General features: G+C 35.4%; 1 protein-coding gene across 2 annotated transcripts in view; it reads right to left on the bottom strand.

Annotated features, from left to right (window-relative positions):
• The window catches only part of LOC106117276 (putative uncharacterized protein DDB_G0292292), a 47,702-nt gene that overhangs the window by 20,079 nt on the left and 11,890 nt on the right, over nt 1-15,733 (bottom strand). The window contains exons 1-2 of one of the 2 annotated variants that reach the window (XM_013311505.1): nt 13,349-13,402; nt 8,279-8,630 (exon numbers count right to left, since the gene is read on the bottom strand). In XM_013311505.1, the coding sequence (XP_013166959.1) occupies nt 8,279-8,398 (120 nt within the window). In that variant the 5' untranslated portion in view covers nt 8,399-8,630; nt 13,349-13,402. Of the gene's footprint in view, nt 1-8,278; nt 8,631-13,348; nt 13,403-15,733 lie in introns of those variants that run through there. The other variant, XM_013311504.1, reaches the window with a different exon arrangement.

Raw genomic sequence — 15,733 nt, 5'->3', positions numbered from 1 at the left:
AGAATAATATCGATCTCTTTTAGGCCAGTGACTTCGTACGCGTTTAATTAAAAAAAAATGTCGTTTGAAGAATATATGAACTTCTTCAACTCATAATGATGGGTAAATCGCAGGCAGAAGACGAGTTGTAAGGAGGAGAAAGTCCTGGTTGAGAAACATCCGGGAATGGAACAATATTGCCAGCGTCGAACAACTTTTTCGCTTGGCACAGGACAGGAAAGGGTTCGCTGAGCTGACGGCCAACCTCCAGCAATGGAGAGGCATTCGAAGAAGAAGAAGGAGAATATGAATGTTTTAGAAGTTATCTCCAGAATAGCTTAACGGTTCTCGGTGAAATTTGGCATAGATGTAAAGTATAGTATGAAAGAACACAGGCTACTAAATAATATTTTCTTTAATTCCGCATGAACAGAGTCGCGGGCGACAGCTAGCGTATTACATATTTAGGTGTTTCTTAGTATGTAATTATGTTTACCCAGTCCATTCCTGGTATCAATTAGAGTCAAACTTAGTGTTTATTTTTATGCGATTCCACGCAAAATTTAAATCTCTGTCTCGGTTATTACTTTCGGAGGGTCCATTTCTGTTCTTTTTTTTCAAGAATTACCGGTTACTCGTCGTGGGAAAAATCATCGAAATGATACTTTTTGGTGTAAACAAGCACAAAAAAACATTCCACAATGCCTCCAGCGACTGAAGTCATGACTGAACGGAGCATTAATTGCGCGTTGAATCGAATAACATTGTTTCAACTAATTGTTAATGAGCCGATGCAAATTATTCAGTCCTATCGCGGTTGGGTCGTGTTTTACGCGTTAAATAGACCAAAAAAACTGCAATATGTACATTCGAGTCCAAGGTTAGATAGATAAAATATATATGAAGAATAAAATAAACGAAGTATACCGATCCCAAAAATCGAATACAATGAGATGATATAACAATCAACATCAAAGCACGAATCCGCGCGGAACTAAAGAAAAACTTAGTAAGTAGCCTATATGTTGTTCCAGACTATGTTCTACATCTATACCAAATGTTATCCGTTGAGCCGTTCGAGAGATACTTTCTAACAAACATGCATCCATCTAAACATTCGCATTGACAATGTTAGTAAGATTATACAATAGCTTAAAGAAGAGGATCCTAAAGAGTCTTATTAAGCTTTAATTAAACCACACTCAGAGTCTAAACTTAGATTTTGAGCGAGAAATTTATTCCAAGGGTTCCTTTAGTGACCAAAATGTCTGAGTATTCATCTCTCTAGGCAAATAAGTTCGCATTTGTCGAATTGCGCATTGAAAAATTAAGAGCGTCGGTGGCTAAGAGCGTCGGTGGCTCAGTGGTCAAGCACTTAATTTGCAATCTGCAGGTCCTGGGTTCGAATCCCGCCATGTACCAATGTGTTTTTCGATTTCCGATTTACATATGTACATTTATCCGACGTTCTTACGGTGAAGGAAAACATCGTGATGCAACCTGCACATATCTGAGAAGAAATTCAAAGATATGTGTGAAGTCAACCAACCCGCACTTGGCCAGCGTGGTTGACTATGGCCTAATCACCCTTAACTTAGGGTAGGCTCCGAGCCCCTCGGTGGGGACATGCAGTGAGCTGATGATGATGATGCATTGAAAAAAACTACGCAATATATCTTTATAAATAAATATGACCTATCTACTCCACTTTGAAGACAACATGACATAAAATTCCCGTTTCTAAAGTAAAAAGCTTTGTTACTATCATAGTAAACAATAAACCTACAAACGAGAAATGACTAGGGCTGTCACCTCTTCGGTTTTGATTCACAATTCTATTGGTTTGTAAAGTGCAGGGATGGCAAACCTTCCTGTATCCAAGTTCCATTTTTGTAAAATATTAACATTCTGTACCTAAGACATTGTGTTCGCTCCTAATAAACCCCATTTTTGTAGTACACAATATTTTTTTTAATTAGACACGTCCACAAAATGTTGAATAATGTGCTTCTAGCTGTCACCAGCGACTCCGTCTGCGAGGAATAAAAAAGAAACTTAAGAATTAGCTTAAGTGTTCTTACAGATTATTTTCTACATTTCCGCCGAATTTCATCAAGATTCGTTGATATCGTGAAATAAACATCCATCTAAACATTTTCATTAATAATATTAGTAACATTAGTTCCCCATCTCTGATATATTTGTATATTTGCTACTTGTTTGACAATTTCTTTGAATTAGATTAGGTGATAAAAAGTCGCTTTTTTCGTTGTATCGACCAAGAGTAGACGTCGTTTGTTTTTAGCCATCCACCAATATGTCAAAGGATCACAAGTGTTTGTTTTCGCTGCCAACCCTAGACGTGACAAGGAACTGCATTTCTAACTAAACGTCCTCATCAAGTCGTGTACAACAAAAAAAGCGTTCAGACGAAGTGGATTGCAGTAAAAGATGTATATATTTATAGCTTCTAAGAAATAACGCGAATAGACATCGCTCCATATACTGCAGATACTATGAGTTAAGTTGCACTGGTGGAAAATTATTTAAAGTAATAAATTTGACGCGACTATCTTTGTAACTGACAACGTAAATAGAGAAACATATTGTTATTCCTTTCATTAACACTAAAACAACCGAGACAACTACATGTTTATTAATTCCCCAGAAATAAAATTCGAAATTTGAAATTCGATATATGAAATGCTATTAAAAAAAAATAAAGTTCAACACAATAGTGTAACCAAAAGAAAACACTACTGTAAAGTCTTACTGGATGTGGGTTACGTAGATCGTTGAGATGTACTACTTTCCCTGTTTACTGATGGAGAAGATCCAAAGGTACAAATAAAAGTACTTTACAGTATAACACAAGATAGGATTAACAGGTCATAACTAATTAACAAAATCATATCCAAAATCCCTCAAGCCGTGACTATGTCTTAACATTTATGTTATTACTATCTGTCGCCCGCGATTCCGTCTGCGAGAATTAAAAAACATAATTAATACCCTATGTTTTCTTCAAGACTATGTTCCTTATCTATGTCAATTCTTATCGAAATTCGTCGAGCCGTTTTGCAAATGCCTTCTCATCATCCATCCATTCATTGTGGTTGCAAGTAAAGGGAAGCGTTTAAGTAGTAACTAGGGCATGTCTTTTAACTATATTCGAAGTTAAATACGTAATACGTAAAATGTGCGTATAACGAGACGACAACGAGGACAAAATTGTTCAAGTATTGACTTCCTCGTGCCGCCAGATCGTATGAAACGCTTGTATAAGATGCAATGCAATGTTTATATAATGAAACATGCAGGTCAATACTTACAAATATCATCGTTTTATTATAACTTGCTGTAGCCCCCGATTATGTCTGCGGTAATTAAAAAAAACACAAAATTAGTTGCCTACATGTTTTTCCAGATTATGTTCTATATACCTGACAAATTTCAGCAAGATCCGTTGAGACGTTCTGGAGGTACCTTCAAACCAATATCCATCCATCTAAATATTCGCTTTTATAACATTAGTAAGATTTTCGTAACTTGCAGAATGTAATCTTGAGTGACCTATAAATTATTTGAATTTTTAAACAGCTGTTGGATTCTGTTAGGCGTAAATATTCCTGTTAAAAATAACAAAATATCAGTTAAAACAACAATGTTAGCTTGTGATAGAAATAAGATAAACATCTGATTACCGAAAATCAAATTTAAATTCGAAATACGTCTTAATAAATAAAAGATTTATGCAATTTTACAGCAACCGTTCTTTACTGTATACAGTAATAAATCAATAAGAAATCCACAGTTATCGTTTTAATAAAAGATGACCCACATCAAAAAGACGAATAAGAAACCATACGCTGTGTTCTCATCGAGCCATAAATATAATATTTGACACCATACCGAGTAGAAAGCAGAACGGTCCAACTAAACGGCGAGTATAAAATCGATACGTGATCGATACGAGCGAATCGAGACAAGTGCGTATATCCATAATATCGATATTATAATCTGATAGGAATTTGCATGCTAGTTTTCACCCGCCACGCTGCCGGAAGGCTCATACGAGCATTAAATTGCAGGTATCGATTTAAAGCCGTATAAAATAACGGACGTTGGGAAGCCAGGAATGGGCACGTGGGCCAATGTGTGGTTATTATGGACACGTGCCCTTAGGAATAAAAAATATACGTTATTCAAGACGTCGCACTTGACTTAATTTCCCTATGTTGTTAGAAATAGATGTATAAAACGCTACATTCACAACTTCTCTTAATAGACAGTTTAACTAGTAGGAGACGGAGCCCCAGCAATTTTTTGAAAAATATTTTTTTTCAATAAAGAATTTTATTTTGTAGTAAGTATGAATGTGTTGTTGGTGTCTCAATTAATTTTTGAGGTTATTTATTTTATTTAACTTTAAAATTTGAGTAATTTTTAAATCAATTTTTTTATAACAGAAGGGGCAAACGAGCAGCGGGAACACCGAGGTGTTCAACGACGCCCATGGACATCAGCAATATCAGAGGAACCGCAGATGCGTGACCGGCCTTTGAGATAGTGTTTAATTTGTTAGTGTAAAATAAAAGGAAACAAAGGAATTTAAAACGATTTCTTTTATCATAAATAACAGTATAGTGAAACCTTATAGGCGTTGATATTATAATATAATTCACTATAAGTTTAAATAACCAACAACTTGTAACACCTAAATAAATATCAGATCTTAGAACAATGGTACAACAAGTTACAGAAGGTTAAAAGCTAAAGATGAAAGCGTTGATAACACAGAACAAGAATACGCGCAAACATTGGTAATTACGATTTAGAAAAAATCAAAAGACAAAGTTAGACAAAAACCTAGTTATCAGATGGCACAAACTCACCGATTCTTGAGAAGTAGCGAGCGAAGATGTTCGAGAAACATGAGACAATGATAATGAAATCTGTTGAAGCATTCTTGTGTAAATTTCCATCGCATAAAGATTCAGATGTGATGTAACTGGTTCGAAAAGTGTGCTCGATAGATAAAAGTCGTGCATTCGTGCACGCGCCGTGCAAGGACAACCACGCCGAGTACTGGACGAATACAACTAAGTATCTTATTAAAATTATGTACTGATAATTATGTACATAGTATTAGATACATTTCTAATTATAGTTGTATTTTTTCTTGAACAATATTAATAAGATCAACCACTTAAAGTAAACTATTGTGTCAGAATTCTAAACTGATATAAAAACGGCTAAACACTCACGTATATTCGTCCGGTGGCGGCACCAGTGAGCGACGGGCCGCGTCCGCGAAATAATACCAGTACCACTCATCCTGATGAAGAGCCCCCGATGAGCTCGAAACTAGTCGGTGCCACCACCGGACGAATATACGTGAGTGTTTAACCGTTTTCATATCAGTTTAGTATAATGTCTCAAGAAAGTTTGGATAATTTAGTGTCAGAATTCTTCGATCGTTTGACATTCGATTTATTCACAATTCCAAACTTAACATTACTTCATGCCAGTATCAATTATTAACTACTCATTCCTTGTTAGAGAAAGTATGTTGAATATTGCATTAAAACTATTGAATTAACATATAAAATAGGATGGACTAAAATTAAATCTACATTGTAACGTAGAACACTTTCATCATCAACTGCATAAATAAGTCAAAGCAAAGTCAAATGTACTTGAATCTTATCAGATTATTCACGAAGATAAATATTTCTGCATCATACTAAAAGCAAATTTCGCGTCGAATAATCTAGAAGATAATGTAAAAGTAAATATTGATAACGTACAATTAAATCGACAAGCTTGATATGTTTCTGATGTAAGCGAGAAAAGGATAAAATTAACAAACAATGGATTTCATTTGAGTCAAAGAGGGGAATCCTAACCGCAACGCAGCGGCAAACGGATGAGTTTCGAATTACTGTAAAGTAAAATAGCGTAAAATGTACACTCCGATAAACAAGGGAAACAAAATGAAGTCATTGTACTAAACGGAAAAAATAACCATATTGATTTAAGTAACGCGTTTGATAAAGTCTACCACCCAGGCATAAATGTACGAACTATAACCTTTTAATAGTCAAATTATTTATATAACTATGAAGCGATTAAAATTTATAGAAAGTAATACAAAAAACCATTTAACGAAGTGTGTGAAAATGCAAAAATGTTCATTTGAATATTTAAATATAATGATAAATGCAAAAACAATAATTCTTAACGATATTGCAAACATTTGGTATAGACATGCCAATATCAATTAAACAGTTCATATTCTACTAAATAAGATCATTAATAATGCAACTTTCGAATACCAAGATAAAAGTTCATTAAACGTTGAAACAATGGAACAGTCGACCGATTTGCTGATTGAACGGACACCTACATGCGGCGAAAGTGATCTGTCACTCTGATGATTGTCGGGAGATATTTTTATGTCCGACCGCCGGGCTGCGTACGTCCCACCGAATTTGAGTTCCTTTATTAATGCGACAAGAAAAAGCGTGGGCCGGCGTGACTCAAACGGGTCTTGGAACAGGTCGCGCTCAACGGAGAATATAAAGATTGGTATTTTTGAAAGAAATTCTTTAAGGAACGTAACTTTATATTTTATCGCTTTACTCCGCTTGTTTTTACACATTGGTGAATATCTTACTATCTTACTAATATTATAAATGCGAAGGTTTAGATGGATGGATGGATGGAAGGATGTTTGTTTGAAGGTATTTCCGGAACGGCTCAATAGAACTTGATGAAACTTGGCAGATATGTAGAATATAGTCTGGAAGAACACATAGGGTACTTACTAAGTTTTTTTAAATTCCGCGCGGACGTAGTCGCGGGCGGTAATTTGTGGAGTCATTAGAATTTACTTGTTAATATATAATTTGAATTCAGACCAGTGGTTCCAGTTCGATCCAATAGGTTTAACATTCTATAGATTAGATCTTTCAATAGATTTGTGTACTTCTGACTATTATTATTATTTTCAAAGAACCTTGTAGATCGAGTGAAAGATACAGAGCAACTATTAAATTGCATCCACGCTATTCGTGAAAGTGCAACAACAGATCGTCACGTGTGATTGTTGAGACAATTGACGGCCTTGTTATAATGGCTCGGCACGTCAGAAGACGCTCGCAACGTAACACAATCACGAAATACAACAATAATATTGGCCAACTTCGGAATGAGGTCTCGAGGGCCGTTCATCAAATCTTTGTACGGAAAGCTTAACGTCAATGTTAATTGCATAATCTGTTCCATGGGTTTATGTTTACAAACATATTTTGTAATCGTTGCAAGGTCGGTAGAAGTATTAACGATACATCTTCATAAGAACAAAGATTATGTCCTAGTATAGTCCAGATTTAGATTTTTCTATTGTGTTTTTTTTATCACATAGGTGTAACTAAAGTAAGGACAATGCACGCGTCCTTGATTACAATTTGAGCTACCAACTAAATACCATTAAATCTAAAACTATTTAAGTCAAATGATGAGCTCACCAGCTTAATGGTGGCAATTATCTAACATCGTAAAATGGTGATAAAATCTTACTCTTATAAATGCGAATGTTTAGATTCATGTTTGTTTGAAGATATCTTGAAAACGGCTAAACGGATCTCGATGAAATTTGGCATGGATGTAGAATAGACTATATTATAGGAAGAACACTACTCAACTAATTATGTTTTTATTCGGGAGGAATCGCGGGCGTCAGCTAGTAATTTTATAAAATAACACCTGGTGGTTGGTGGTGGTTACAAGTTTAAAAATTATAAAGTGAAAAGGATGATATTTGAGACATTGCGAAATACCAGCTGTTCGTTGTACCGCCGGCAGATGACTTGGTACTTTCTCTCGAAGGTTGCGGCACTCCCCTGCTTCGGACGCGCTTTTTGCATTGTTTTGGTCAATGTAATATTATTATTATCGTTGCATGAAATTGAAAGTTAATGTGCTATACTCGCCGGTTGAAAAATCGAAAGGAAATCGTTCAGCTCCTTGAGCCGCTTCGATTTTAAGATTTAATCTGATTATTGCTTGTGACTTTCGCTTTACGGCATATGAACAAGAAGCTACGATGCGAATTTAGTGAAAAATACCATAAATTATCATTCTTGGATTGTTCTAATATAATTAACTCACTTGTGCACGCTATTTTTATGTCAGAGAGAGAAACCGTTTCACTTATATAATTTTGTTTCCATCTTTAACTTGTTGTGTTGTTGTGTTCTAGATTATAAAAAGTAGACAAAATAGTGAAACTCACCCTCTCGCACGGCGGAGGCGGCATTGTGGCGTCCACTTCTGCGTAGATGCACAAAGTGGACTTTCTCGATAGAGAATCGCTGGCGAGACTGCTCGAACTGGAGCCCGTTGAGAACTTCATGGTTGTGCCGCATCCAGACACAGCGTACAGGCAGGAGTGATCAGGTGACGTCCAGTTGCACTTCCATGTGTTGTTGCCGGCACATCACACAAGTGTCAGCCACTCCCTTCACAGACTTTCGTCCATTCGAATTTCTTATATCGTTGGTGACGCTTGTGTCTGAGTTTATAGTTCTAAAAATCGTGGTCTTCTATCGTAGATCTATCGATCGTTTCGTGACGATTAGATTAGCCTGGAACAATAAGATATAAAAGACTGACTTTATCGTTATTGACTTTTGCTTTGATCTTAGAGATCTTATTTTAAGTTATGTAAAATGCATAAATGTAGATAAATAAGCAAACTATATGAGTTCATTTATTAATTGCTGGATAATTTATGTCAATAAACGACGTAATGTAGACGAGCGCGCGCAATTAAATCTGCAAAAAGACTGAGATATCCTTTTCAAAGTCTAGTAAACAACTTTCAATGCATAAAACAGGACGTGATAAGATCTTGCTGGCGTAGCAACTAAAAGGTATATTTGTATATGGAATATTTAATACTTTCAAGGACTTTTTTTTATAACAGAAGGGGGCTTTTATTTTGTTATTTTTAAGCAGCAAAGTACAAAGTGATATTGGCATTTTATTTTCCTTAGATAGGAAATGCAGTGAAGTTAAACTGGAATTGCATATAAAGTGATTTTTAATGATAAATATGTACTTCAAGAGATTCCAAAAGACTTTGATATGACTCCTTATCAAGTTAGGTTTAAGTATTTACAGGAATAATTTGCATTTTATACTTTTGGCATTAAACAATAATTAATAACATATTTTTGCAGCAGGAACTCGTAGCTTATTAAAAAATAAAACGGGTCAATTAACCTTTTGAACAATATATTTATATTTGAAAAGATCGAGCTGCGGTAAATATCATGCAACAAGGTCACCTTGAAAGTAAATGTCGATGTTACTGAATTGTTAATATAGATTTAAAAGCAGATGAATACAATATAAATGCAGACGTAAAAGACAAATTTTACTTCTTAGAAACTAAATATAATGGAATGTTATCATCATCAGCAGCATTTTAACAGTGGTAGAGCCCGCTTTAACATCTTCGCACGAATTGGCCCGGCTCGCCCGGTGAAATACCACGACCACACAGAAGACAGGCCTCAAGTGGAAGCAATTCTGCGTACAGTCTGATGAGTGTGTGTCCCGGAGGCCTAATTTTGTCCTTTTTCCCTTCCCATCCTTTTTCTTATAAGGAAAGGATGGGAAGTGGAAGTGGACTTTCCGGATGAGAGGATGCATGGGAAGGGAAAGTATTTTCTTTCTGTGCATCCTCTCCTCCGTCGATTAAAGGTAGGCAACGCATATGCAATTGCGTATGTCTATGGGCAACGGTCACTTCGCTATTTCAGCGATTTCACGAGGCCGCTCCCTCGTTTGCCACCTTATGATATAAAAAAAAGCTGACCAAACGTCACTATTGAAAGGCTCGGAGCCCTAAGTTAAGGGTGACTAATAGTACAATATAATAAGGAAGGAATAGTCAATAGTCTAAATTACGAGGTCGGGGGTTCGAATCCCGCCATTCGACTACTCTCGTAAACCATGTCCTAGCACAAGCATAGAGCTTAGTTGGAATGGTACAAAAAATAATTAAAAACGCTATGATGAATGGAGTGTTATTTTAAGTCTTGGAATGTCATAGAAAATAGATTTATTTCTTAGTAAAAATTAATTCTTCCATCAATTTGCATAACATAAGTTAGGTATTGCTATGTGTTACTCGGAGAATAATTGAGATGTATTAACATCCAAGATGGCCATGACTACGTAATGTAACAACAAAATGGAATACAGAGCCATAAAGCAATTCTATAGTTAACAAAGTACATTTTAAGGAAGGATGTTAAGTATAACGATACATTGAATTTACGGTAAATTGTAACCAACTTGAATACGAAACACGGTGGCCATTTACTGCGCGATTGCAGTTGAATGCCAGTTTCGAATTACGAACAGGATTTAAAGCTTGTTATTTTGTCTCTACAGTTCTAGTGATGGGACACGGAAACATATATCGATAGTAAAAGATTAATTATTTTATCGAATTTTTCTAATAGTTGTAACACTATTACACTTCAAAATACAATAGGTATGATCAAAAAACGGAAGGCAATACAACTAATGGAATAGAAATCAAAGGCAATTAATTTTACTTCATACTAATATTATAAATGCATATGTTTACAAGGATGGATATCTGTTTGAAAGTATCTCCGTAACTGCTCAATAAATCTTGACGAAATTTGGCATAAACATAGAACAGTCCGGTAGAACACACAGGCTACTCATTATTATTTTTTAATTCCGTGCGGACGGTGTAAAGGGTGACAGCTAGTATTGTTAATAAATTAACAAAGCATGTAAACAAGATAGTAAGAAAGGAAGGAAAGGTAACCAACGCAATAAATGAAATACGTTTTAAAAGATTAAAAAAAGCAATAAAGATATACCATTACGTTATCAGTTTTTTTTACGACAGTTTAAATATTTATGTTTGAATTTTAATTTGAACAGATATCGATAATTCGATCGCTTCACACTAATTATCTTACAACCGTATCTTTCATGTGTTTTTATTAATATTTTGCTGCTATTTAAATGACTTCACTGTTCAAGCATTAACTCTTGTTTAACGTAACGATAATAAGACGTTACGCAAGACCGAAATACTCGGGGGTCCGGTGCATCCGTGGCGCCGTCGGACGATGACCACGGCGTTACGCAACACGGACGACACAAAATATCCCGGATGAACAGTCCGGCCTAACATTACGCGAGATTAAAATGTAATCTTACGCCGTTTATGTAAAGTGTAACACGTAAATGTTACGTAATTTTTGGGATATTACATTCTAGGTAATAGAAAAATGCATACATAAAGGTTAAGAATTATTGTAAGGTTGGTAATACGGTTATTTTTTTATATAAATTACTAAGGCTGGAGGCGTTAATTATTGTGCAGGCGAGGTCGCGGACGAAAGCGCAAGCGTGCCCGTGGCCTCGCGCGTAGGAGTAACAGAGGGGTTTAGTGGGTATGCTTCCCATCCGGAAGAGAATCCCACATAACTACCGCGTCCACCCCGGGGCGCGGAGTACACATAAAGCTTTCCCCTCTGAAAAAAAGGCGTTAATTATTGTAATACAGTCGATATCTTACTTTTGTTTATTTGGGCGCACGTTAAGGAAAATCGTTGCCTAGAAACAGATAAAATATACAACTGTTTTTTTTATCTTAAACACACTTGAAACTGGCAATTAATAATGTTTGCTTTATGCAAATGCTTTGTTATTAATTAATATGTTTAATTATTAATCAACATGTAAACAAGCACTTAAACGCATAACGAAAAGATAAAAATTATTCTCCGTATAAATTATTGTGTAAAATAATAACTCATGAGAATTATAAATGTTTTGTAAACAAAATAATCTACACGAAGATTAAGAGATAAAAATGTCACATTTGTAAAATGAAATCAGTTACAAACCCTTGAATATAATAAGGTAGCATATTAAATCTAGCTGTTGCCCGCGACTCCGTCTGCGCTGAATAAAATAACAACTTAATTGCCTATGTGTTCTTCTAGACTATAGTCTACATCTATGCCAAATTTCAGCGAGATCCATGCAGTTGTTCTGGGTATACCTTCTAACAAACATCTATCTATCAATCTGAACATTCGCATTGAAGATAGTAAGATTAAACACAGTTAATTTTTTCATTGAAGACAGATTTATAGCGAATTTGACCGCATTTTCAATTAATAACAAAGGCCCTTATCAGTAAAACAAGACTTTTATTGATAAAGTCCTTTTCCACACAATACGTCATACGTCATACATGAAACAAGAACTTGCGTACACTAACGACCTTCATTTGAAACAAAGAAATGCGCAACAATAAAACAGTACGGTGGCATGGGAAAAACCGCTATTGCGACAGAAGCCGCCAACATGCAAGGGACTTTGACTTTCACACGAGGGTAGAACAACAATACAGAGCAGTAAACAGCACTGCTATTGTTTGAACATACACGTAATACCAAAATAATAGTGCCCCACTTGAAACCCACCTACTAGAAAAGTTATAAAAGGTGAACAAAACATTCAAGCCATGTTTATTTCTATGCATTTTGATAAATCTAATAGCAATATTGCAAATCGAATGTGAGGTTACTCATGGGTTGTATTCTGTCAAGGCTTGCGCGATCTTAAACCAATACAGTACTGATCTATACTATTCTGCCCTCGTGTGAAACTACCATTACAAATAGCGAGAGAGAAATGCATTCTTAGGCATACGAAGTAATGTAGGTCGGTAACTTAAACCGGGTTGAAACTACCGAGTACTTTATACTCATTTCTATTTAAAGCTTATAAATAGCACATAGACCAACACGCACTGGAATAGGCTTAGGCTATCCTAAGCCTATCCCAGTGCTTGCCTAGCCAGTAAAGCCCATGCTCAGAGCCCCTCGAAGCTGATGATGAAATAGCACATATTCTATATATGTATGTTTATTATAATAACATTTAGAGCTTAAATAGTTAGGGATCCCAAACTTCACTCTAATATATGCGTAAAATGCGAAAAAAACATATCTTACTAATATTATAAATGCGAATGTTTAGATGGATGGATGTTTAAAGGTAACACTGGAACGGATCTCGCTGAAATTTGTCATAGATGTAGAAAATACACTGGAAGAACACATAGGCTACTTCTTAAGTTTATTTTTAATTCCGCGCAGAAAAGGCAACAGCTAGTTTGACATAATATAAAGTTACGCGTTCGACGGGAACCAATGAACGTGTGCCTTAAAATTATAAAAAAAATATATTATATAACAAAATTAAAAATTAAATTTACAAATAAGTTACTGACTCGACGGCAAGTATTCCATAAAACAAAACTTTAGCACAAACGTTTTGCTGCACAACTTTTAAACTGAACTGATGTTTTAAAGTGCGCGATATATACTAAAGGCGAGATGGTAAATGCGTTTGTATAAATATGATAAATAAAATTAACAAGGAACACGACACGCCACCGCACGCATTACACAAATGAATAGTTAAGTCAGTGTTACAGGAAATGCGCATGCGCTGAACAAATGCTTGCCGTATTATCTTTCAAAGAAAGTTTTTTAAGGAACAAGTATTTTTACATTATGATTACAGTCAAGGAATTATATTCGCTTACCTCTTACGATCGTATATCAAAGCCAATATTAAATTTCACCGAATTATTTTATTAATTGACTTGTGGGCTTTGCAGCATGAAAGATAAGTGTGAAGTCTGTTTTGTACTATATTTTGAGATCTGATAAAAATGATTTGCCTTCTTTAGTACTATATATTTAAAAAGATATAAAATGGTAATACGGTTACATAAAACATTTAAATCATGCAGATAAACGTCGTACGAAACAGATAATCTCGAAGGAAATCTTAAAAACAAATGTCAGAAAACAAACAAAATACGCTTTTTATGATAACATCTTACCGCAATTTACCACTGAAACCAAAAACATATTTTTATCTCAGCTTAATCAACGAGAATAACAGAGATGACAATATGTTTTTAAACAAATGAATAGTAAGTTTAAACACGGTAAGATTACACCAATATATTTCAACTAAATTCATACATCTTGATTCAATGGTTGTCGCATGCGACTACGCGCGGAATTAAAAAAAATAATAATAAGTAAGTAGCCTATGTGATCTTCCAGACTATATTCTACATCTTTGTTAATTTTTTTTATATCATTAGGTGGCAAACGAGCGAGCGGCCACCTGAAATCACTGAAATAGCGAAGTGACCGTTGCCCATAGACATACGCAATTGCATATGCGTTGCCTACCTTTAACCGACGGAGGAGAGGATGCACATATAGAAAGTATTTTCCCTTTCCATGCATCCTCTCATCCGGACAGTCCACTTCCACTTCCCATCCTTTCCTTATTAGAAAAATGGTGGGAAGGGAAAGAGGACTAAATTAGGCCTCCGGGATTCACACTCAACGACGAAACGCGGAATTTTTCCCACTTCACGCCTGTCTTCTGTGTGGTCGTGGTATTTCACCACTGTTAATTTCATCAAGATCCGAACCGGATCCATTCATCGAAACATTCGCATTTATAATATTAGTAAGATTGAATACTCATACAAAATTGTATTACTCAATTGATCTCTTGTTGCACAGATTAAAGTAAACCGTACGTCCCAAATACCGATTGGGTACCGTAACTATGCAGAACAAGTGCATTTCTTCCACAAGCCTCGGAATCAGTTGAGCGTGACCATCGAACACCGAATCTAATCAAGTGGAAAGACACGCACAAACAGTAATTAATAACAATAATCAATCACGCCAAATACACACACGTATAATATTCGTAAAGTAACGGTTCCTCTTTCCGCTTGCGTACGAACACTAATCGCAAAACCGGCTGTACTTTAAATATCATAGATGCTTATTAAAACCAAAAAGACTAGCTTGGATGCAAGAAAGCAGTCAAAATATATCATTGTTTTAATACTTTTTAGATATTATTAGTGTTAAGAAGAAAATCCAACACTGTACCGGTGTACTGGCGCAACACTAGCCTTACTAAAATATCGACGTTTATGTCCCCTCACTAATCATTCTGACACTTGACTTTGTCACGAAAGCACGTCATTCGCGTCAAAAGATTCTAAGTACTAATATCTAAAATTAGTTAGAGCCATTTAAAGCGAATGGCGCGCTTTCGTTACCAAGTCAAGTGTCAGATTGATTAGTGAGGGGACATAAACGTTGATATTTTAATAAGGCTAGTGTTGCGCCGATGCATCGGCAAAGTATCGGATTTTTTTCCTTACAATATATATGTTTCCAATAACTAAACACCTTATCCGTTCCTTACATGCGATACAATTATTCTGAAAGTTACTAAGGACAAAGTAAGCCATTACAAAAATAAAAACACATAACTGATAACGCCACCATAAAACTCGTTATAAAATACAAGCATTATCGCAAATTGCGATCCCATGTTGGTAGCAATAATATTATTAAAATACCTCTATAGTTTATCACAACTAGAAAAAACAGAAATACATATTTTGAAGTTTAAAAGTAAAATTTTGTTGTGTTTTTCCTAGGTGTTCTATAATGTATCTATTACCATTTCATCGTCTGCGTCTTCGTCCGCGCGGAATTAAAAATAAAAATAATTAGTAGCCTATGTGTTTTTCCAGTCTATTTTCTACATCTATGTCAAA

This window comes from Papilio xuthus, unplaced genomic scaffold, assembly GCF_000836235.2.
Source record: "Papilio xuthus unplaced genomic scaffold, Pxut_1.1 DF827680.1, whole genome shotgun sequence".
NCBI classification, from domain to species: Eukaryota; Metazoa; Arthropoda; class Insecta; order Lepidoptera; family Papilionidae; genus Papilio; species Papilio xuthus.
This window is presented reverse-complemented; position numbering and strand designations above follow the sequence as displayed.